The 23,530-nt window shown below is 59.7% G+C and overlaps 1 protein-coding gene across 3 annotated transcripts in view; it reads left to right on the top strand.

The window, feature by feature from the left end:
- The window catches only part of KCNH2 (potassium voltage-gated channel subfamily H member 2), a 31,645-nt gene extending 16,187 nt beyond the window's left edge, over positions 1-15,458 (top strand). For 2 of the 3 annotated variants that reach the window (XM_082693509.1, XM_082693510.1), the window contains 13 exons: positions 936-1,100; positions 2,133-2,576; positions 3,121-3,332; positions 7,808-8,236; positions 8,747-9,134; positions 9,474-9,673; positions 10,106-10,358; positions 11,521-11,714; positions 11,956-12,055; positions 12,638-12,910; positions 12,983-13,169; positions 13,471-13,648; positions 14,893-15,458. In XM_082693509.1, coding sequence (XP_082549635.1) covers positions 936-1,100; positions 2,133-2,576; positions 3,121-3,332; positions 7,808-8,236; positions 8,747-9,134; positions 9,474-9,673; positions 10,106-10,358; positions 11,521-11,714; positions 11,956-12,055; positions 12,638-12,910; positions 12,983-13,169; positions 13,471-13,648; positions 14,893-15,042 — 3,173 coding nt within the window. In that variant the 3' untranslated portion in view covers positions 15,043-15,458. Of the gene's footprint in view, positions 1-935; positions 1,101-2,132; positions 2,577-3,120; positions 3,333-4,827; positions 5,230-7,807; positions 8,237-8,746; positions 9,135-9,473; positions 9,674-10,105; positions 10,359-11,520; positions 11,715-11,955; positions 12,056-12,637; positions 12,911-12,982; positions 13,170-13,470; positions 13,649-14,892 lie in introns of those variants that run through there. The other variant, XM_082693511.1, reaches the window with a different exon arrangement.
- Positions 15,459-23,530: the final 8,072 nt, after the last annotated feature.

The raw sequence follows: 23,530 nt of genomic DNA on the forward strand, positions 1-23,530 counted from the left end.
TCCTGTAGGTAGGGGTTCTGAGCTGGGCCTTAGGCAGAGGCTGAGAGTGCCAGGGTCACTTTCAGAAAGCGACAGAGAAAGGGGTGTGGGGACGGTGCTCTGCACAAGGAGCAGAGGTGGACTGGGTGCGTTTAGCCTGGGCGACTGACCTCACCTGGTATTAATAGGGGCTCTGGTGGCCAGAGAGAGAGAGAGAATGGGAGGGGAAGAAAAAAGTCAAGGAACAAGAGAGAAAAATGATGGGAAATTGTAGAAGCAGTGCTTCTCAATTCTTTGTTTAAAGATCACTTTATTTCTATATATCATAGATCAATCCTTTTGTGAAACACAAAATCACACGCTTGGCAATGGTGGCGATACCAAATTGTGCCTGCGGTTTTGAGATTGTCCTCAGCTTCTGCACCCAGCTTGCAGTGGAGTGGCCCAGCCTGATGTGGGGACGGAGGGACTGCCAGTCCCTCTATCGTGTCCTGGCCACAGCGGGCCTTGCCCTAGACTCGTTTCCTCTTCACAACTCCTTGAGAACGAGTGATTGTTATTCCCATTTCAGAGGGGTGGGAGAGGTGGCCCAGGGAGGCTCAGTAATTAAGGGAGGGGGAGGAAAAACCATGAGGGACGAAGCAGAGCCCGAATGGGAGCCCAGAGGTCCTGGGCCTGAAGTCTGCGGCCTTCCCTGGGGTGCTAGACTGCCTGGCACGAGGGATAGCAAGGAAAGACCAAGAGGCGAAGGAGGGGCGAGCAGAGAGGCCCTGACAAGGAGCAGCACACTGAGGTGGACAGACGGAGGGCAGGAGCTCCGAGAGGCAGGCCCATGGCCCAAGGAGGGGCCCGGGCAGGAGACGACAAGGAGGAGGGGCTCGGCAATGGCGGTGGGGGCCGTGGCGCAGGCAGGGACCTGTTCCGAGTGCCACAGCGGCCATGTCCTCGGCTTGCAGGGAGCTGCTTCCTGTGCCTGGTGGACGTGGTGCCCGTGAAGAATGAAGATGGCGCCGTCATCATGTTCATCCTCAACTTCGAGGTGGTGATGGAAAAGGACATGGTGGGTTCCCCGGTCCGAGACACCAATCACCGTGGCCCCCCCAGCAGCTGGTTGGCCCCAGGTGAGTGCAGCCGTGCTCTCAGGTCCCTTTCCCGAGGCCTTGAGGCTCCCCAAGGCCAGTGCTCTGCAGGAAGGGGTACTGGGGGGTACTCCTTTCAGAGGCTGGGGAGAGAACACCAGGGATATGGCCCAGTCCCGTCTGGCTTGGGATGGACAGATGAGTGGGGTGACGGATTGAGCCTAGATTCTCAGGTCCTTGGGACAGGACTCTACCTGGTTTCCTAGCTGCTCCCCCACCCGCTTGGGTTCCTGGACTGGTCCTGTATTGAGCCCCAGGAATGGGGGATTCAGCCTCCCCACATGGCTCTGGCCACCTCAGAGTGGCTCCCCTGCTCAGAACACTCTGTCTCTCTGGGACTCCGCTCCTGCTCCCTGTGTTGCTTCTGTCCCCCAGTCCTTGCTCCTGGACTGACCTGCTCCCTGCTCTGGCCTTGGCTTTAGGAAGGGAAGAGGATTTGAAGGGAACACACACCCTGGCTAGAGTCATGGAGGCCCTGTCTCATTCTCCTCTAACACAAAAGCTCCCCCTTCCTCCATGATGTCCTTTTTGGGTTTAATTTTAATTTCCCCTCAGAGTCTTGGCAAAAGGTTCCAGCTCTCGGTTTCTCAAGCTCCTACATTGGGGTCTGGCCTGAAGGCCATGACGTTAATCCTCCATGCAAATGCAGGCCGGGCCCTTTACCGGGTGACCTCTAGCACATCTCACAACTTGAGTCTAAACTGGGGATAAGACACCCACCTGCCCGGTTGTAAGAGCTGAGCATAGTTTATGTTGAGCCCACCATGACCTGCGAAGTTCAAGAAATGGTAGTTAATTATTGTCAGAGTCTCAGATAAGATTGTATTCTGGAGGTCCTTTGAGACTTGGGTTCAGTACAACCAGAATTGGGGTGAAGGGGTGCCGGCTGCCAGGGCTCCCTCCCCAACCCCTCCACCTCCCTCCCGTTGGTCGGTGGCTGGGGCCCAGCTCCCAGGCTTCCCTGCTGTGGGCTGCTCTCCTGATGGTGGTCACATGCCTCTCCTCTCTCCGCAGGCCGAGCCAAGACCTTCCGCCTGAAGCTCCCTGCGCTGCTGGCCTTGACCGCTCGGGACTCCTCCGCGCGGCAGGGCGGGGCGGGCAGTACGGGCGCCCCAGGGGCTGTGGTGGTGGACGTGGACTTGACACCGGCGGCGGCGCCTAGCCGCGAGTCACTGGCCCTGGACGAGGTGCCGGCCATGGACAACCACGTGGCGGGGCTGGGGCCGGCAGAGGAGCGGCGTGCGCTGGTGGGCCCCGGCTCCCCGCCGGCCGGTGCGCCCGAGCCGCACCCGTCTCCCCGGGCTCACAGCCTCAACCCCGACGCGTCGGGCTCCAGCTGCAGCCTGCCCCGGACGCGCTCCCGGGAGAGCTGCGCCAGCGTGCGCCGCGCCTCGTCGGCCGATGACATCGAAGCTATGCGCGCAGGGCTGCCCCCGCCACCGCGCCACGCCAGCACCGGTGAGGGCCCGGGAGCCCTGTGGGGGAAACTGCCCCGCCGCTTCCCCACCGGCGGGGCCTGCCCTGTTGGGCCCCCAGCTTCCCCCTCTCAGCCCCAGCCACACAGGCCGGGAGATGGAAATCCCATTAAGCACTTACTTAATCCCATTAAGTGGCCTTTTACTCCATTAAATGTCCATTCATCCCGTTACATTCTTCCACTCACAGTCTTTGCTGGCTGGTGGAGCGGCTGGCCCAGGGTGGCCCGGAGTGGGGATGGCGGTGGGGCACGTGTGAAGGGCCGGAGAGGCCTCCGGGTCCTGGTCCCCCCGGGCCCTCTGGCCGGCACCCGGTGCTGTGGGTCAGACCCTATGGAGGATCTTCTTCCTCCCTCTCCTCCTTCCGCCTGTCTCCTGAGTTGGCCTCATTGACTCATGGTGTCCCGTGGCCTAGTTCACACAGGGCCTGGTCTCCACCTCAGCCTGTTCCCCAGACTTGGCTTTCCCCTCCACCCTCTGGCGGTGCGCCCCCGCACCCCCTGACCCGATTTTCCCCTCCACTCCAGGGGCCATGCACCCCCTGCGCGGAGGCCTGCTTAACTCCACGTCTGATTCCGACCTTGTGCGCTACCGCACCATTAGCAAGATTCCCCAAATCACCCTCAACTTTGTGGACCTCAAGGGGGACCCTTTCCTGGCTTCGCCCACCAGTGACCGGGAGATCATAGCCCCCAAGATAAAGGAGCGGACCCACAACGTCACCGAGAAGGTCACGCAGGTAGGCACTTGGCTCCCTGACTTTCCTCTCACCTTGGAGGAGCTTATAGGGGTGGGAGTGGGCTGTGGTCAAAGTGGGGTGACGGGGGGGTCCGGTCTGTCTGGTCACTAATGGCCTCTGGAGGGTGGGCAGACCCATTGGCTGGAGGGGGGGAGAGGGTTTCAGAGCTGAGGTAAGAGAGAACAAGTCCAAAAGGTCTTGAGAAAGGGGGACCGCAGGGGAGCAGAGGTCGGGAAGGGAACTTGGGCCAGACCAGATACCGAGAACAGGTTGATGGGGCACTGGGAGGACCGGGCAGGGGAGGCGGGGTGGGCCAGAGAAGGCAGTCCCCCGGGGGGTGTGATGGGGTCTGCTCACAGGGCGTGGTGAAGGAAGCGTGGGGTAGGGTAGAGGCAGACCTATGAAGATTTCAGATTAGAAGGGGCCATGGAGGTCAAGACTATGGTCCCTGATTCTTCTAGGCCAATGTGATAAGCTAGGTGGAGGGTGGGGGTCCTGTGCTAGCGCCAGAATGGCTGGGAGGTACCCGGCCTGTCCCTAAACCATGGGGACATGTCGGGAGGGGAGTGTATGATTGGGGGTGCACAGACACAGAGGGACCAGGTCCCCAAATCCCGATCCAGAGAAGACTGCCCGCCTTTGGAGGTGTTGCCCGGTACCACCACCAGGCTGGTCTCCTGTCCCCTCCCGGCAGCAGGCTCGCTTGCACCGCCAGTCCATTCCCACTCATTCTTGATGTCCTGGCCTTGGGCGTGGGTCAGGATTGGGCATCCCTGCAGTGGTGGAGGAGCCCGGGACCGCGGGGGCTGCTGTCCCACACCTCCTGAGCCTCAGTCTCTGTGGCTCCCTCCTGCTCCTTGCACGGCCACACCCTGAGCTGGCCTGAGTGAGGGAGCGGCCCCCTTTCACTCCTGTGGTCGCTGCCAGCCTCCTTGGCCCTCCTCCTGGCCCTGCTCCCGCTGCCTCTGGCTCACTGGGCTCCTGCCAGGTCTCCAGCCCCTTGGCCTTGATTCCAGAATGTTTCCCCTCACCCCAGGCCCCCTGTCTGGCTGCCTACCGCGCTTCCCCTCCTGCCTCTGTCCCTCTTCCCACCTGGAGCCCCGGGTGTGTGCCCCACTCCCGGGCCTGCAGCGTGTGCCTTTCGTGGTGTGGTCTTGGCGTGGTCCTGGGCGGTAGCATGCGTGTGCGTTCCTGGCTTTGCCTGTCACCAGGCGGTCTCTCCATCTCTGGGTGTCTGTCTGACTCTGGCTGGCTGGGCACTGGACCGGCGGGGCGGGGGTGTCGGGGAGACCATTAATCTGCGGTGACAGGCCTGGCTGCCGGGGGAGGGGGAGGGGCATGGGCTGCGGGAGCGGCTGCAGCAGGAGCCCTGATCGGGCTGCGGGGGAGGGGGCCGCTGGCCAGCACAAGGCGGGGCGGGGGAGCCCAGTGTGGCAGGGTGGGGGTGGGGACCTGGGAGGAGGGGCCGGCCGAGGAGCCGAGGTTCCGACCGCGGCGCTGCTGCTGGGCTGGCGGCGGGCAGAGAGCGGCACCCTGGCAGCGGGGCCCGCACTGGGGGGCCATGGGCAGCCCGAGCCAGGAGGGCTGTTGTCCACACTCACTGCCAGGGTGACCCTGGCCCTGGGGCCCAGCCCCAGCGACCCTGGCTTCATGCCAGAGGCTGTCCTGGAAGCCAGGCCGCCAACCTCTGGGGCGCAGCCTGGGCTGGGACTGCTGCTGGGGTGCAGGTGAGGCACTGGCGGGGCTCTTGGGCTCCAGGGCAGGCAGGCTGGGGGGAGCCAAGTCCTCCATGGCGGCCCCAGCAGGGAAGGCGAGCAGGACAGGGGCTCTGCAGCCCAGGGCCCAGAAGGGCCGGGTGAGGCGGGCCGTGCGCATCTCCAGCCTGGTGGCCCAGGAGGTAGGTGACCCCCCCCTACCCTCAGCCACTTCCCCCTTCCCTCCCTGGGCTGGGGTACCCAGACAGGCACTGGCAAGTTGGGTGCGGCCTGGAGGGCTCTGGCTCCTGGGCTGGGCTGGGAGAGGGCTTCTGAGAAGCAGGTCAGTCTGGGGAGCCGTGGGGTCCGCAGCTCTGCTCATCCCACTGCTGGGCCCTGCTCGCTCTCATCCAGGCCTGCTGGGCCTGGGTGGACAGTGTTTTTCTTGCCGGGGCTTCCTTTCTTCCATGGCTTCTGTGGCGCACAGTCCTGGCTCCAAATACAAAAAGAGAGGGAGAACAGGAATGAAATGCGTGCCCAGAGAGGGTGACGGTGGGTGAACGGGGAGGAGAGAAGCACGGGGGGCCGGAGAGAGGCCGCCAGAAAAGTTCCGGGTCCCTAAAGCTCCCCACCAGGGGCTGGCTTGGACACGGGGCGGTAGGGAGAGAGGCTTGGGCTGGTTCAGGGGTCCCGATTTGGAGGCTGAGGCTGAGGAGTGCGTGGAATCAGGGGCCACCGGATGGTGGTGAGGGCAGGCTGAGCTCAGCCACCTGGGTCACCTCTTCCCAGGGGCGGGTGGCTGTGTTGCACGCCTCCCAGCCAGGGAATAGGTATGTGTATGGGGGGTGGTGGTGGAGAATCCTACCCACGGGTGACGACCCAGGATTTGGCTGAAATAAGCTTCAGTATTCTGTGGGACCAGAAGTCAGGGTAGGGGTTGCAAATCTGGGCCAAGGCCATGCGGTGAACTGGTGGTTGCCGAGCACAGCCTGGCCCCTGTTGGAGGGGGTCTGTGGATCCAGGTCTTGAGTCCCAGGTGTGTCCCCTGAGTGTGCATTTGAGCAGGGGCGTTGTGCTGGTCTTGTTGGTGCAGACTTGGGGAGGGGCAGGGTCGTGCCAGGGTGGTGCCAGGGGTGTGGTCCAACACAGTCCCCAGGGGGCTTGGCTTCTCAGGCTTGGGGAGGAGCCCCGTCCAGGGGCAGCTACCTTCTGCCCTCCTTGTCCTTGGGGGCCCTGGCTGGTTCTTTCTTTAGTCCTCACTTGACCCCTGAAAAGCCATTGGCTCTCGCTCTCTGCCTTAAGGAGCAAGTAGCTTGGGCTGAAGGCAGGGAGAAGTGGGGGCCTGGAAGCCCCCATGCTCCCTCCCCTCCCCCGACTGCAGCTGCTTCCCCAGTCATCAGATATCTCTGACCTGCCTTGCCTCCCGCAGGGTGGCCAAATCCCCAACCATAGCCCGTGTTATCTTCCAGTTACTTCTTCTAAGGAGATGCTCTCCGAACAGTCCACCAGGGGATGGTGGGTCCAGGGGATCCCTGGCTTGGGTGTGAATGGGCATCTTTGGGGGTTCTACCCACCCTGACTCTTCTGGCCCAGAGGTGCGAGGATGTGGGGCCTGGGCTCACAGTACTTCCTGGAGTGAGGCCAGCAACCTTGCTTCTCAACAGTGTGGGTGAGGCCTTGGGCTGGGTGTCCTGGGGATGACAGTGCCAGGCCTGGAGGACCTAGGGACGGAGTCGGGGGTTGAGTCAGATGTCTGTGGGGGAGGATTCCGGGGGGCAGGGGGAGACAGTAGGGGACAGCCAGGCTCCTGGCCTAGTGTGGGAAAGCTGGCCTCGGTTCTTCCTAGTTTTTGCTTGGGAAGAGAAGGGCACGGCTGCTGGCATGTGGTGGGGATGGCAGGCCTGCCTCCGCCTGACTATTGAGCCTGTGCAGAGCTGGGTAGGACACTTGGGAACGTTCGCTGGCTGTGTTCATGTAGGGACGTCTATGGCTGGCTTAGGGCTTCTGTGGGCCTTTGTAGGAATGTAGGAGGGCAGAGCTTGAGGGCGGCCCTGGGTCTGGGGAGAGGGGCTTGGTGGGGGTGGGGGTGGCAGGGGTCTGTGCCTTGGTCTCTCCTCCAGGGAAGCCAAGGGGCCTGAGTCTGGGTGGCTGGTACCTTTGGGCCAGCAGCAAAGGGACCTTTAGCCTCTCACTCCCTGGGCCCCCAGGAGTAGCAGTGCCCACCACCATCTTATGTGTTGAAGTTATGCCTCCTAGGGTTGTCACCCAGGTTTGGAATCTTAGCGCTTGGAGCATTTTCTATGCTGGGATCATGGTGCTTGTGAGTGGTGTGTGTGTGTGTGTGTGTGTATGTGTGTGTGTGGTGTTTGGGGTGGGGGTTGGGCAGGGTCCTCTCCGGGAGTTATAACCAGGGGGATGGGTGTGTCATTGGGATGGGGTGGGTGGGGTGGGGAGAGCCGTAGGTCTGGGTATGACTGCCTGGTGTCCTGAGCTCAGGTGACCAGACAGTAGGCCCGTGAGCTGCAAAGTGAGCTGCGTCGGGGAGGAGTAGCGCCCGAGCCCCCAGGTGGGCAGGGGCCACAGCCACTTGGCTGAGGGACTGGCCTCCTGACCAATGCTTGCTGGTGTCTCCCTTCCTCGGTCTGGAGGAAGTCTCTTGCTGGCTTGGTCTCTTCTCTGGAGGCCCCAGCAGAGATGACGTCCACTCCTACTGTGGAGATCCCCGGCCCTAGCCTCCAGGGGTATGTCACTCCGTCCCCTCTGCCCTCCCTGCCCGTCCAGGTCCTGTCCCTGGGCGCTGACGTGCTGCCCGAGTACAAGCTGCAGGCGCCGCGGATCCACCGCTGGACCATCCTGCACTACAGCCCCTTCAAGGCCGTGTGGGACTGGCTCATCCTGCTGCTGGTCATCTACACGGCCGTCTTCACACCCTACTCGGCTGCCTTCCTGCTGAAGGAGACGGAGGAGGGCCCCCAGGCCCCCGACTGTGGCTATGCCTGCCAGCCCCTGGCCGTGGTGGACTTCATCGTGGACATCATGTTCATCGTGGACATCCTCATCAACTTCCGCACCACCTACGTCAATGCCAACGAGGAGGTGGTCAGCCACCCCGGACGCATCGCCGTCCACTACTTCAAGGGCTGGTTCCTCATCGACATGGTGGCCGCCATCCCCTTTGACCTGCTTATCTTTGGCTCCGGCTCTGAGGAGGTCGGTTGGCGGGGAGGCAGAGGCTGGGAGGGCAGCGGGAGGGGGAGAGGAGGTGGAGGGGCACGGGGAGGCAGTGAGAGAACGGGGGCCACGGTAGGTGCCCCAGCTAAGCCGTGGCCACCACCCCTTTCCATGGGAGCCACTCACCAGATCCAGAGGGGCTGCCTTCTTCTGTCTGTCTGTCCAAAGCGGCCGCCATGTTCAAATCACACAGAAGTGGCCTGGGAACCGGGGGCAGTTCTGGCCAGGTGCCTCAGGGTGGCTGTGGGACCCTTCAGAGTCCCCTTCTCAGCAGGGGGACCCCATGAGCCGTGTCATCACAGGGCTGGTGCAAGGATTAATGGGACCCTGTGCCGGGCTTAGGGAATGGGGGGTGTTTCGGTTATTAGAAGGTTCTGGGAGGAAGTGTTTGGGGATCTTTCTCTAGTGACCCCAGGGCTGCAGCGCCCCCCGACTCCTCCTTTGCCCCCACACTGAAGGTCTCCCCCCGCCCCGCCCCCGCCCCCGCAGCTGATCGGGCTGCTGAAGACGGCGCGGCTGCTGCGGCTGGTGCGCGTGGCGAGGAAGCTGGACCGCTACTCGGAGTACGGGGCGGCCGTGCTCTTCCTGCTGATGTGCACCTTCGCGCTCATCGCGCACTGGCTGGCCTGCATCTGGTACGCCATCGGCAACATGGAGCAGCCCCACATGGACTCCCGCATCGGCTGGCTGCACAACTTGGGGGACCAGATCGGCAAACCCTACAACAGCAGCGGCCTGGGTGGCCCGTCCATCAAGGACAAGTACGTCACGGCCCTCTACTTCACCTTCAGCAGCCTCACCAGCGTGGGCTTCGGCAACGTGTCCCCCAACACCAACTCCGAGAAGATCTTCTCTATCTGTGTCATGCTCATTGGCTGTGAGTGTGTCCCTGAGGGTGGGCGACGGGACAGCGGCAGGTGGGGGGGGTATTATGTGGTGCCTAGTCCGGGAGGAGCCTGTGATGGAGGAGAGGGAGATGCCACATGGGCTAGAGGGGGCCCTGGGACATGAAGGCAGCAGGGATGACCATTGGGGCAAGTTTGGGGCATGTTTGGGGCACGAGGCAGAGCCCCAGGGCGCGTGGACCTGGGCTTCTGTGTTTGTGCAGCTCTTTTGTGTGCTCAGGCGGAGCTGTGACTGCGTGTGTCCCTGACCCGGGGCAGGGGCGGGCGGGGTCCCTTGCGCTGACGCCCGCCCCCCCCCGCCCCGCCCCCAGCCCTCATGTACGCCAGCATCTTTGGCAACGTGTCTGCCATCATCCAGAGGCTGTACTCAGGCACCGCCCGCTACCACACGCAGATGCTCCGCGTGCGGGAGTTCATCCGCTTCCACCAGATCCCCAACCCCCTGCGCCAGCGGCTGGAGGAGTATTTCCAGCACGCCTGGTCCTATACCAACGGCATCGATATGAACGCGGTGAGGCCCCGGACTCCGAGGAGGGCTGGAGGTGGCGGGCCGGAGGGAGCAAGGCCGCAGTGGGACTTCTCTCGGGGCCGGAGCACCCTTGTCAGCAGCACACTCTGCCGTTCGGGGGTCCCAGTTAGCACTGTGAGGGCCCCTGGGAGAGAAGTTCTCCTCCTTCCGATGATGGAGCTCGCTTGCCAGAGCTCTCTCGCCGCAGGGCAGGCCAGAGCAGGCCCTTGCACAGAGGCGAGGCTTTGAAACCTTCCAACAGTCCCAGGCAGGGATGGGTCTCGACATTTTACCCAAAAAAATGGAGGCTGAGAGCAGCAGGGCGGGTCATCCCCATGGGCACTTGGCTAGAAGGGATGGACCCTCTGGTGCTCCTCCCAGGGTCTTGGGCTGGGCGCCCGAAGCTAGGGTGCTGAGCCCGGCCCCCGCCCCCAGGTGCTGAAAGGCTTCCCCGAGTGCCTGCAGGCGGACATCTGTCTGCATCTGAACCGCTCGCTGCTCCAGCACTGCAAACCTTTCCGAGGGGCCACCAAGGGCTGCCTGAGGGCCCTGGCCATGAAGTTCAAGACGACACACGCACCACCAGGGGACACGCTGGTGCACGCCGGGGACCTGCTCACCGCGCTCTACTTCATCTCCCGGGGCTCCATTGAGATCCTCCGGGGGGACGTCGTCGTGGCCATCCTGGGTACGGGGCTGGGTGCGGGTGTTGGGGGGACCCGGTGCTGGGCGGGAAGGGCCTGCTGAGGCCTGAAGAGGTCTGAACTCCTCAAGGGGACAGTTGTTGGGGCTGTGGACCCAGGCCTGCCTGCAGGGACCTTGAGTTCCTTTAATTCGTCAAAGCCTAGGCCCTCCAAGGGGGAGAGGGAAGAGCAGCCCCGCATGGGGTGGGGCTGCTGAACTTGGGGGGTTCTTGGATTCTGTTCCCCCTCAACACTCTTGCTGCCTTTGAAGGCAGGACCAAACCGGTTACTCCTCCGTGGGCAGTGGAGGGAGGTTAAGCATCCGACTTTACTAAGGAAAATTACTGAGTTTCCCGCAGCCTCATGTGGCACCGCCCAGCCCAGTGCTCACCATCTCCAAAGCGAAGGGAGACTTGCCCCTCTTCCCTTCTCTTCCTAACCTTCTGTCCCATCTGTACACAGGGCGGGGGTGCCCGGCGGGGACTTCTGCCCTCCGCCTGTCCTTCCCTTGGCCCTGGACAGCTGCGCCTTAGGGCAGAGGCATCGCTATGGGCCATACTCCATGTCTATTTCTCAGTTCAGCACGAACACCTGTACTCACTCTGCAGACATCCCAGACATAACTAAAACCAACGTTTCACCTCACAATGTGCCGCCACGTGTGACACATTCTGGGGTTACCTGCTGGGTGTTGTGGTCAGCTGCGCTGTGCTATACACAAAATGTTGGTCTTGTTTCCCCACTGTGTTAGGATCTAAGCTTGAAGAACACCGAGGGCACAGTGATTGGCCAGGAGGGGGTTTAGGACGTGGGGTTTGGAGGGTGGATACAAGATACAAGTGGGCTTAGAACCCAAGGAGGCCAGGACCGAGGTCAGAGTGGGCTTTCCAGGCTGGTCCCACTGGCTGCTTGCAGTACCGGAAGGCAAGGAGAAGCACACCCTCTCCCCGCCTCCCCTCGTGCCTCACAAGTCCCGCCTTTGGACGCAGGCGGGAAGATGTGGCTGGTGGACGCTTCCCTGGCTGTGGGGGCAGGGGCTGGTGGGTGGGTGCTCAGACTGAGGGGAGGCCCTCAGCCCCCAGTCCGGGATAGGAAGACTGGGAAGACAGGTGCCTTTTGGTTGTGATGCTGCCCAGGGGCTGAACCCCCACTCTTGGTGGCCTCCAGGGAAGAATGACATCTTTGGAGAGCCTTTAAACCTGTACGCTCGGCCTGGCAAGTCCAATGGCGATGTGCGGGCCCTCACCTACTGCGACCTGCACAAGATCCACCGGGATGACCTGCTGGAGGTGCTGGACATGTACCCTGAGTTCTCTGACCACTTCTGGTCCAGCCTGGAGATCACCTTCAACCTGCGGGACGTGAGTGGGCTGCCCTGAGCAGGCTGCACCCTGGTGGCCGCCCCCAACTGCGTGACCTCTTCCGGCTTCTTTCCCCACCTGTCAGATGGTGTCCCAGTGTCACTGAGCTTTCCTTCTAGGGCAGAAGTGACATCTGTGCCAGGAGCTCCGGGCCTCACTTGCTATGTTAATGAGGGGGTGTGGGCTGACCCGGGCAAGGCAGGTGGGTGCAGAAGGGCACTGACACTGCTTTTGGTTCCAGACCAACATGATCCCCGGGTCTCCTGGCAGCGGGGAGCTGGAGGGCGGCTTCAACAGACAGCGCAAGCGCAAGCTGTCCTTCCGCAGGCGCACCGACAAGGGTGAGGCGGGGGCGGGGCGGGGGCGGGGAGCGGTGGGCGGGGTCCAGGTGAGGAGGGAGGGGGGCGGAGCATGGAGTCCGTTGGTCAGTGTCCACTGCACCTGGCCTTGCAGACTTTTGCACCCCTAACTTCAGTGTTCCCCACTCTCACCCCAGCTGCCCAAACGCTGTCCGTTCTCTAATGTCCATTTGAACTGGCACCTTCTCCGGGAAGCCCCGGGCGGGGGAGTGCTGGCCTCAGCTGCTTTGAGCCTCAGGTTGCTGGCGCTGCCTTGAACTGATGTTGGGGGGAGGACACAGTGCAGAGGGGGATGAGGGGCCAGAGACGGGGATCTCCGAGAGCCGGGCCCATAAGTGCCACTGCCTGTGTTTGGGCAGTCAGTGGTCGGAGGCGACCTGGTCCCGCTTCCGGGAGCTCTCAGTCCTCTTGAGGTGGGGAAAAGGGCAGAAGAAACAGCCAGGGACAAACCAGGGCGTCCTAGCACAGCCCTCTGCCAGTCCTGCGTGGTCCCCTCCCCTCCCCTCCCCCCCCACCCCTTCGTGCCTCCTTCCTTCTTTGAGGCCTGTTCTCTGTTTCCCACAGACCCGGAACAGCCAGGGGAGGTGTCCGCCTTGGGGCCGGGCCGGGCGGGGGCAGGGCCGAGTAGCCGGGTCCGGCCAGGGGGGCCGTGGGGGGAGAGCCCATCCAGTGGCCCCTCCAGCCCTGAGAGCAGTGAGGATGAGGGCCCAGGCCGCAGCTCCAGCCCCCTCCGCCTGGTGCCCTTCTCCAGCCCCAGGCCCCCCGGAGAGCCGCCGGGTGGGGAGCCCCTGACGGAGGACGGTGAGAAGAGCAGTGACACTTGTAACCCGCTGTCAGGTAGGGTAAGGGCCATCTCGGGTGGGCGGGGCGTGGCAGCTGACCGAGCTCAACCCAGTTCTCTGGCTCCAGGGGCCTTCTCAGGAGTGTCCAACATCTTCAGCTTCTGGGGGGACAGCCGGGGCCGCCAGTACCAGGAACTGCCTCGCTGCCCTGCCCCGACCCCCAGCCTCCTGAACATCCCCCTCTCCAGCCCCTGCCGGAGGTCCCGGGGCGACGTGGAGAGCAGGCTGGATGCCCTTCAGAGGCAGCTCCACAGGTGAGGCTGGCTCCTGGTGTGGAGGGGTGGGCTGGGTGGGCTGGGTGTGACCGGGGGGTCCCCGCAGTGTGACGCGGCGAAGGGAGGGTGTGTGCTGTGTGGGCCTTTCTGTGTGTGCACCGCCTTGACCTTCTCCTTCCGTTGGGTGCCGAGACCCAGGCCACACCCCTAGAGCGAGGAGGGAGGCTGGGCTGCCCCCCCCCCCCCCCCCCCCGGCTGGTCCATAGGGCGGTCCCGGAGTCCCAGCCGTCAGGGTCTCCCCACCCCCGAGAGCCAGAGCACCTCCTCCTTCTTGCCCCAGGCTGGAGACCAGGCTGAGCGCAGACATGGCCACTGTCCTGCAGCTGTTACAGAGACAGATGACTCTGGTCCCACCTGCCTACAGTGCTGTGACCACCCCCGGGCCCGGTCCCACCTCCGCCTCCTCCCTGCTGCCTGTGAGCCCCGTCCCTACCCTCACCCTGGACTCGCTTTCTCAGGTAAGTTCCAAGGCCCTGCCCCTGCCCAGGGCACCCCGGCCTCGCCTTCCGCCCCAGTTCCACCCCAAACCCGCTCTGCTGGCTCTGGCTCTGCCCTGGGCCGCGGCTTCCGCCCCCATTTCTGCCCTCGTCCCCAATGGCGCTCTTGAAGGCAGGCTTCCTCGGAGCCGTGGGCACAGGGCAAGGCAGGAGAGCCCCCCAAGCCGAAGCCCCCCAAAAGTGGTGCAGAGGAGACCAGCAGGCTGAGAGGAGTCACCTGAATGACCAGATCCACTCAAGGTGTCTGTGTCATGGCCATGAGGGGTCTCCCGAGGAGGGGGCTGGGTGGACCAGACGCCCTGTGATGGGGCTGCGTGCCCACACGGTCCGAGCTCCCTGCCGTGACGGGCGCTGCTCAGTTCTGGCTCTGTGGCCAACCAGTGGCTGTCACGTTGGCTGCCTGGCAGGGCTGTCTGGAGGGCTTTGGCTAAGCCCCAGGGTAGCACTTCTGGCCCGCATCTCCTCTCTTCTGCCGGAGTGGGCCTCTGTTGCCCTTTGTCCTCTCCTGAGTGGACATGTGTGTTCCCAGTCTTCTGACAACACAGCTGTGCCTGGGCCCCAAGAAGGAGGCTCTTCTGGCTCCTAGAGGTCGCCTGGGATCTGCTCCCCACTTCCTCTGGCATCTGCTCCCCCTCCCATATGCTGCCTGCTCCTGTTTGCAGACACCAGGGCCCACGTCAGCAAACGTGCCAGTCTCCCTTCACGGCCTCCCCCGCGGAGATCTCCCGGCACACTCATCAGCATCCGCAAACCCCTCCCGCCTGCCCTGGCACTCTCCCTGGCCTTCCGAGGCCTGGCCGCCAGCCTGCCTCTGTTTCTAGGTCCCCGAGTTCTTTCTAGATGGGAGGAAGGAGCCTCATTTCTTTTTGTCCCAACTCAGGGCCCCGTATTCTGGGTTGGGTTTGGAGTCATCTGCTGTGTTCCCCGGGGAAGGGAGTGGCTGCAGCCTGGAGTGCCCCCCTGGGTCACGGATGGCTCCATGGGCTCCCAGCTGCACAGCTGGGCTCTTGCCCGCGGAGAATGCATTTCTCTGCTTGCAGCCTTGGCACCTCCCCTTCACGCTCCAGGTGCCGGCCTGTGTGCCTTGGCCCTTCTCCCTGCCCCTCCCACCCTCTCTGTCCTCCCGTCCTCTGTCCCTGAATTCGCCTGGTCCTCTCTGCCTCATCCGCGGTCTCCCTCCTCTGCTCATGCTGTGTTCTCTGCAGGTTTCCCAGTTCATGGCGTTCGAGGAGCTCCCCCCGGGGGCCCCAGAGCTCCCCCAAGATGGTCCCCCTCGACGCCTCTCCCTGCCGGGCCAGCTGGGGGCCCTCACCTCCCAGCCCCTGCACAGACATGGCTCAGACCCGGGCAGTTAGTGGGGCTGCCCGGTGTGGACACGTGGCTCACCCAGGGTTCAGCGCACTGCCTGGGCCCCTCCCCTCAGAGGCCCTGCCCGGGAGGCCCTGGCCAAGAAAGGGGAGAAGAAGGCGAAGGCACGGCCCCTCCCCCAGCCCTCGGGACCATCTCCGCCTGCAGTCCCCTGGGCCCCCACGGGAGGGGAAGGGGCAGGGGCAGGGGACAGGGCCGGGCAGTGGATGGGGGTCTGTGGTCTCCCCACTGCCCTGGGGGCATTAGCTGGTCTAACTGCCCGGAGGCACCCGGCCCTGGGCCTTAGGCACCTCAAGGACTTTTCTGCTATTTACTGCTCTTATTGTTAAGGATAATAATTAAGGATCATATGAATAATTAATGAAGATGCTGATGACCATGAATAATAAATAATTATCCTGAGGAGAGTCGTGCAGTGCTGAGGGGGGCAGGGGGGCCCTTTGGCACACGCTGTATCCCGTGTTCACATTCGCACTCGTGTGTGCATGCGCACTGGGGTCTCGGGGGCTCTGGGTGCACAGGGCCTGCAGGGGCTGTCTGGAACGTGCACAGAGGGTGTTCCCTGGGGGCTGATGTGAGTCACCTCCGGGGATTCCTGCATCTTGGGGGCCCTGCTTCCTGTGGCCCTGGATTCAGGATAGCCAAGAACCACCTGGATTGTTTTGAATAGAGAGGTCATCCTAGTGCCATGCCAGGCCTGGGTTCAGCCCCTCATGGTCGTGTTTTGCTGGGTGGCATCCTGGCCCCCAGGGCTGGCCCTGCTGACTGCTAACGCGGCCCTATGCTGGCCTGTTGCCTTACACACTTCGTGGGCCCAGCCCACACTGACCCTGACCCGGTGCTGTATTGGTTCCTTCTGACTCACATCCCCAACCACCTGACTTAGTCTTATCTTGACCTTAACCCACACTCAGGCGGACGCAGTATAGTTGGGCCCCCACAGCACCCCAGTTCTGGGCACTGCTTTTCTAGCCCCAGCCAGAGCTCCCCAGGTGTCTGGCTGCAGACGGGCCCCACCCCGGTCACGGTAGTCTCCTGAGCACCTGTGATCTTGGCCACAGACTTGCTGCCTAGAGGGGGTGGAATTTTTTGAGTGGCTCATTGCCATTAGTGGGGGAGCCAGTCACAATGTACATCCCAGGGCCAGGGAAGGGTTGTGTGCGTGCACGCGCGCACACACACACACACACACTCTCTTTATCTCGTGTGCTGCTGGGCTTGCGAGGACACAGCCTCCTGGAGCCCCGGTTGGCCGTGACCATGGCAGGCACCTGCTGGCCAGCAGGAGGAGCCGAGGGGCAGTGGCTGGCTCTGTTTATAGGCAACAGTGGTGCAGCAGGCCTCTGGAGCTGACGGCGGTTTCCTACTTAACCCCTACAACTCCTGACCCCTGGCAGTGGGTTTGTGAATTGGCTTTAAAATCCAATGTGGCTGTTCTCCATGCCCGTGGCTGGGGTGGGGTGGGTGATGGGAGCAGAGACCCCAGTCTCTGAGCAGCGCGGAGGATTCTTGCTGTGCCCAGAGCAGGGAGGAGAGCAGGGAGAGAATCTCCTTCTGTCCCGGTGACTCTGCCCCAGGGCCCTGGCTCCCCTCCTGGGATCTGCCACACATGCTCATCACTCCGGTGGTCACACACGGGACTTCCGGGTGGGTTGATGTAAGCGATGTAGGGGGTGGGGGATGGGGGATCGTGGGGGTGGGACAGAGACAGACCCAAGCAGAGGTGACCCTGAGGCTGCCGCTGAGAAGTGATGTACAGACAGCTCAGTGCCCCTGGCACACCGGGTCCATGTGAGCTGGGCCAAGGGCCTGTGCTCAGATGTTGGCTCCATCCTTGTTACCGCCTGCCCTTGGCCTTAGTGTATCCTCATCCAGGAGCTCAGCTACGGTTCACACCACTCTGCCCCAGTGCAGGGGTGGAAGCTGGGGGAGCCTGGGAGAGGGGCTGGGGCCATCCCAGTGAGTCAGGGCTGGTGCTGGTGGGCGCCTGGTGGGGAGGGAGCACCATGCCAGCCCCCGCAGTTGGCCACCAGCCGCATGTGGACTTTGGTGCTTGTCTGCGATGAAAGCACATGGATGTCCCGGGGGGTCAGTCTGCTCAACCTGTACGGGGTTGCTGCAAGGGTGGCTCAGATGCCCCATGGGGACTCGGAGGTCCCCGCCGGCTGCCAGCAGCTGAGGTTCAAGGGTGGGTGGAGGACAATATTTACTGGATCATTCTACCAGTCCAGGTGCAGCTAGGTGCTCAGTCCATGTGACATTTAGCCCTCAGGGGTAGGAGTAATTATTCCAAGCGGGAAGATGAAGACTCAGCGTGGGCAGTGACTGGCGGGTGCTCACATCGCTGCCGGGTGACCGCACAACTTCAGACCGCACGGGAGGAGTGACGGTGACCCTCCGGGCAACACACTGGGGCTGACACTGGCCGCAGGACGCAGGCTCAAACCTGGGCCGTGTGGGTCCTGAAAGGCAGGCAGGGCTGCTGTGACTGGGAGTGCACCACAGTCTCGGAGCCTCGCAGGGAGACACCCCCCACTCCCGTTCCTAGCCTGCTCTGCCCCTCCCCGCTCCAGGCCGGGTGACAGCCCCTTCCTCCTGCCAGGCCCGGATCATGGTCTGCCCGACGCACAAGAGTAATGCTATAAACTACAGCTGTACCTGCAGCCCCGAAGGTCAAGTTTTTGGGCAGGGTCTGCCCAAAGCAGAAGGCGGCCATGACCACCTGTAGGGCCCTGGGTTCAGACTGGCTGCACCTTACGGGGTCCTTGTTGCATCCCTGAGGCCTGAGCGTTCTCAGGTGTGTGGGAGAGGGGTGGGTGCAGCTCTAGCTCCTGTCTTCTAGCTGCAAGTACAGCCTAATGGCAGGCTACGGCCCTCCGGGGACCACCCTTGCCCTCTGCTTCGCCCACTCTTTTTTTTTTTTTTGTCCACTCTTTTAATGTCCATCTCATCTAATTTGTTATTTTATTTATTTATTTATTTAATTTAGTAGAAACCATCAGTATATATGCTTCGGAAGGGAGATGAAGGGCCATCAGAAGCCAGTAGCCTGGGAGCCTGGTAAAAGGGTGCCTTAGGGGAATCATTCCTGGAGCCCAGAAAGGGAGACAAGAAGGAGGCACAGGGACCACCGTGCAGCCCTCTGCACACTAGGCTGTTCCTCTCCTGGCCTGAAGCGGTAGATAGGGAGCAGCATGGGCCCCACGCCCATTCTGTGGGGCCTAGAACAGTACCTCGCACTGGGATGTGCTGTGTTTCCTGAATGGATGGATGGACAGACAGATGGATGGACAGATGGGTGGATGGATGGATGGATGGGTGGGTGGACGGACAGATGGATGGATGGACTGATGGACGGATGGACAGACGGACGGGTGGACGGACGGATGGATGGATGGACGGACGGATGGATGGATGGATGGATGGACGGATGGATGGACGGATGGACGGATGGACGGACGGATGGATGGACGGATGGATGGATGGACGGACGGATGGATGAATGGATGGATGGATGGACGGATGGACGGACGGATGGATGGACGGACGGATGGATGGACGGATGGATGGATGGACGGACGGATGGATGAATGGATGGATGGATGGACGGATGGACGGATGGACGGACGGATGGATGGATGGACGGATGGATGAATACAAACACTGCCCTCCTCTCAGGGACAGAGACCCTTCGGCTGGACAGGCAGGGGCTGGGGAAGGCCTCCCATGATTGGCAGAAGCGGAAGGAAGGCAACTTCCCAGGGCTCTCCTCTCCCCTTGCACCCTCCCCCGTCACCAAGTTCTCCCCCATGCCAGTCCTCATGTCTGCTCGACACACCTCTGCGGCAACTGCACACTGCCCCAGACCCATTCTCTGGTTTCCCCTGTCACCGGGGCTCCCAGAGCCACAAGGACTTTGGTGGAGGGAAAGGCAAAGGTGAGGGTGAAGTCACCTCCTCTCCTGCAGAGCCGGGCTCCCATGTGTTGGGGATTTGTGGTCCTGAGCTGAGGGCCAGAGGGGTGGGGTTGGGGCTGGAAGAGGCTGCGGTGGGCAACGAAAATGATCTGGGCAGGAAGGCAGGCAGCAGGGCTTGGAGCTGGAGTGTGGTCAGGGACTGGGATAGGACCTGATGACAGCTCGGGACCAGGCTGCTTCCCCCTACCTCCACCTCTCACCTGAAGGTCCAGGAGCTGAGTGGGGCCCTGATGGTGCCTTGCCTGGGAACGCAGCCACTGCGCAGGGTCTAGGTGCAAGCTTGGCCTTGCACCTGTCCTTACCTGGATTCTTGCCCCCGCTCAGCCCAGACAGGGGCAGCTCTCACATTTCATGAACACATAAGAGTGACTGATACTCACCCAGTGTGTCCTTAGTGGTGAGTGTTATTCCCACTGCCTGAAACCAAAGCCCAAGAGGCTGAAGTCACTTGCCAGACATCAGCAGCTTCAGACTGGCGTGGGAGTGTGGACCCATGGGGCCAAGCCTCCACCTGCTGGCTTAACTCTTGGGCACACTGCTGCCATTGCTCTAGGGACAGTGACTAGGAGACCTTTGCAAGAGTCTGGGATTTTGAGAACCTTCTCTCTCCTGCAGACTTGTGTAGCTTCTCCTTTGTCTAGGGGGCCCTTTGGTGAGTTCCTGCTGGTCCTCAGGTGATTCTTGTAAGAAACGCTTGGATCACCCCCTCCCTGGAGCTGGGGGCGCCCCTGTGCTACTCCAGCATCCTCTGCTCTCCCTATCCTCCCCACCCCTGACCCTGAACTGCCAGATCTGGGGGGCTTATGGCCTCTGTGCTACACTGTGTCCCTGTCTGTTTCCTCCAGCACCAAGCACAGTGGCTCTCCCAGAGCAGGCACCGAGCTATTTCTAAAGGAACATATTTGGATTTGGGTAGTGATTAGCAGTAAAATCCTTAACATCAAAAGGGTCCCTGTGCTTGACTTTAGGGAGTTGTGTCTTCCAGACTTGAGGCACGAGGGGTGAGCAAGCGGCCCAGGGTTTCTGGCACTCCTTGAATCTCTCCTACTATGAGCAGGCGTGGATCTGGTACCCCGGAGGTGGTCCTAAGGGCCTGTGTTCTTTACATCTTCCACCTTGTCCTCTTGGCTCAACTCAACACTTGGGGTGGGGGCCCTACTCTGAGTTACAATTAGAGACCTTGTCTTGTGCCCTCTGGAGCTGGAATCCCTGCTGGTGGGCATCTCAGGGCTTCTCTGGACATCCCGGGGTGGCCGCTGCTCACCAGGGCTTTGGGGGAATCCCTGCTCTGCTTCCCAGTACCACCCTCTTGGGTGCCATGTCCCCAGCCTGACCAAATCTTCAGAGGCAGCCATAGAGCCTGGCTGATTTTTCTAGGGTCTGTTCTCTGCAGGGCTGGGGAGAAGGAGGTCTGATGTTAGGCCCTTTCTGCCACTCGCTTGCCCATGCTGCATCAGCTGATGGACCAGAGCGGGCCCAGGCCCTAAAGGGAGAGATGGCCTCTTTGCCTCCAGGACACAAGGTCCTTAGTCCTTTCCAGACTCGCCTGCCCTTATACTTCCCCTGCTCTGTGCCTGACACTCCAGCCACATGAGGTCAGCTCCTGCTAACTATGCTCGTGCTCTCCCTGAATTTGCCCCATCCTTCCCTCTTCTTGGAAAGCAAACTCCGTTGTTCCTGGTCTGGGGAAATCCATCCATCCTTTAAGTCCTAGCTCAGGTGTTGCCTCCTGCAGGACACGTCTCTGGGCTTCTCTGTGGATCTAAGCTTCTGTGTAGCTCTGGCCTCAGACCTGTGTTAGAGTCCCCACCACACTGCACCTGTTGTTTTGTCTCTTTTCTGAGAGGGGACAGGCTGAGTATTGGTCATCTTTACATCTCCTCCAAGACACCTCCCTCATGGTCCTGGGGAGACTTTGTGGGCACTTTGACAACATGTCTTGTTCCCAGTGTCCAGTTTCCAACTGGCCTCTGTGTATCGGGCTCCCACTAGTGCTCTCTGTGTGCCTGCCCATTAGTCCTCTGATGGTCAAGGCTGAGGGAGGGTCCTCTTAGGGCTTTTCAGTTCCAACTTCGGATCTGTGGAATACATATTTCCCCCAAGTGGTGGACTGTCCCTTGGGAACTGAAAAGTACTCCGCCTGGCTGCTCAGGTGAGACCTTGCTTGCTTGTATGGTAAGACGCATCTTCCTCAGTGTCCTGCTGGTCTCACCACATAGGGACCATACTATCTAGCTCAAGTCCTCAAAAATACTGAAAAAAATTCGAAGCGCAGAGACTTCTAAGGTGATTATTTTGAGCCACTTTTACTTTATTTTTTCGTTTTTTAATAAAGTTAACATATAATGTATTATTTGCCCCAGGGGTATAGATCTGTGAATCATCAGTCTTACACAATTCGTAGCACGCACCATAGCACATACTTTCCCAATGTCCATAACACAGCCACCACATCCCTACCCCCCTCACCCCCCAGCAACCCTTAGCTTGTTTCCTGAGATTAAGAGTCTCTTATGGTTTGTCTCCCTCCCGATCCCATCTTGTTTCATTTTTTCCCTCCCTACCCCCCACGAACTTCCGCCCTCTCAGATTCTTCATATCAGAGAGATGATATGATAATTGTCTTTCTCTGATTGACTTACTTCGCTCAGCATGATACCCTCTAGTTCCATCCATGTCATCGCACATGGCAAGATTTCATTTCTTTTGATGGCTGCATAGTATTCCATTGTGTATATATACCACATCTTCTTTATCCATTCTTCTGTTGATGGACATCCACGTTCTTTCCATAGTTTGGCTATTGTGGACATTGCTGCTATAAACATTTGGGTGCATGTGCCCCTTTGGATCACTACATTTGTAACTTTAGGGTAAATACCTGGTAGTGCGATTGCTGGGTCATAGGGTAGCTCTATTTTCAACTTTTTGAAAAACCTCCATACTGTTTTCCAGAGTGGCTGCACCAGATTGCATTTCCATCAACAGCATAGGAAAGTTCCTTTTCTCTGCATCCTCGCCAACATCTGTCGTTTCCTGACTTGTGAGTGAGATGATATCTCACTGTGGTTTTGATTTGTCGTTCCCTGATGTTGAGCACTTTTTCATGTGTCTGTTGGCCATCTGAATGTCTTCTTTGCAAAAATGTCTGTTCATGTCTTCTGCCCATTTCTTAATTGGATTATTTGTTCTTTGGGTGTTGAGTTTGATAAGTTCTTTATAGATTTTGGATACTAGCCCTTTATCTGATATGTCATTTGTGATTATCTTCTCCTATTTGTCAGTTGTCTTTTGGTTTTGTTGACTGTTTCCTTTGCTGTGCAAAACCTTTTTATCTTGATGAAGTCCCAACAGTTCATTTTTGCCCTTGCTTCCCTTGCCTTTGGTGATGTTTCTAGGAAGAAGTTGCTGCGGCTGAGGTCGAAGAGGTTGCTGCCTGTGTTCTCCTTAAGGATTTTGATGGATTCCTGTCTCACATTGAGGTCTTTCATTCATTTTGAGTCTATTTTTGTGTGTGGTGTAAGGAAACGGTCCAGTTTCATTCTTCTGCATGTGGCTGTCCAATTTTCCCACTACCATTTGCTGAAAAGACTGTCTTTTTTCCATTGGACGTGACATTCTTTCCTGGTTTGTCGAAGATTAGTTACCCTAGGGCTGAGGGTCCATTTCTGGGCTCTTTATTCTGTTTGATTTATCTATGTGTCTGTTTTTGTGCCAGTACCATACTGTCTCAATGATGACAGCTTTGTAATAGAGCTTGAAGTCTGGAATTGTGATGCTGTCAACTTTGGTTTTCTTTTTCAACATTCCTCTGGCTATTCGGGGTCTTTTCTGGTTCTGTATAAATTTTAGGATTGTTTATTCCATTTCTTTGAAAAAAATTGATGGTATTTTGATAAGGATTGCATTAAATGTGTAGATTGCTTTAGGTAGCATAGGCATTTTCACAATATTTGTTCTTCCAATCCACGAGCATGGAACGTTTTTCCATTTCTTTGTGTCTTCCTCAATTTCTTTCATGAGTACTTTATAGTTTTCTGAGCACAGATTCTTTGCCTCTTTGGTTAGATTTATTACTAGGTATCTTATGGTTTTGGGTGCAATTGTAAATGGGATCGACTCCTTAATTTCTCTTTCTTCTGTCTTGCTGTTGGTGTATAGAAATGCAACTGATTTCTGTGCATTGATTTTATACCCTGACACTTTACTGAATTCCTGTATGAGTTCTAGCAGTTTGGGTTTTCCATATAAAGTATCATATCATCTGCAAAGAGTGAGATTTTGACTTCTTCTTTGCCAGTTCAGATGCCCTTTATTTCTTTTTCTTGTATGATTGCTGAGGATAGGACTTCTAGTAGTGTGTTGAATAGCAGTGGTGATAGTGGACATCCCTGCCATGTTCCTGACCTTAGGGGAGTAGCTTTCAGTTTTTCCCCATTGAAATTCATATTCACTGTGGTTTTCTCATAGATGACTTTGATGATATTGAGGTATATGCA

This window comes from Mustela nivalis, assembly GCF_964662115.1.
Source record: "Mustela nivalis genome assembly, chromosome: 12".
Taxonomy (NCBI): Eukaryota; Metazoa; Chordata; class Mammalia; order Carnivora; family Mustelidae; genus Mustela; species Mustela nivalis.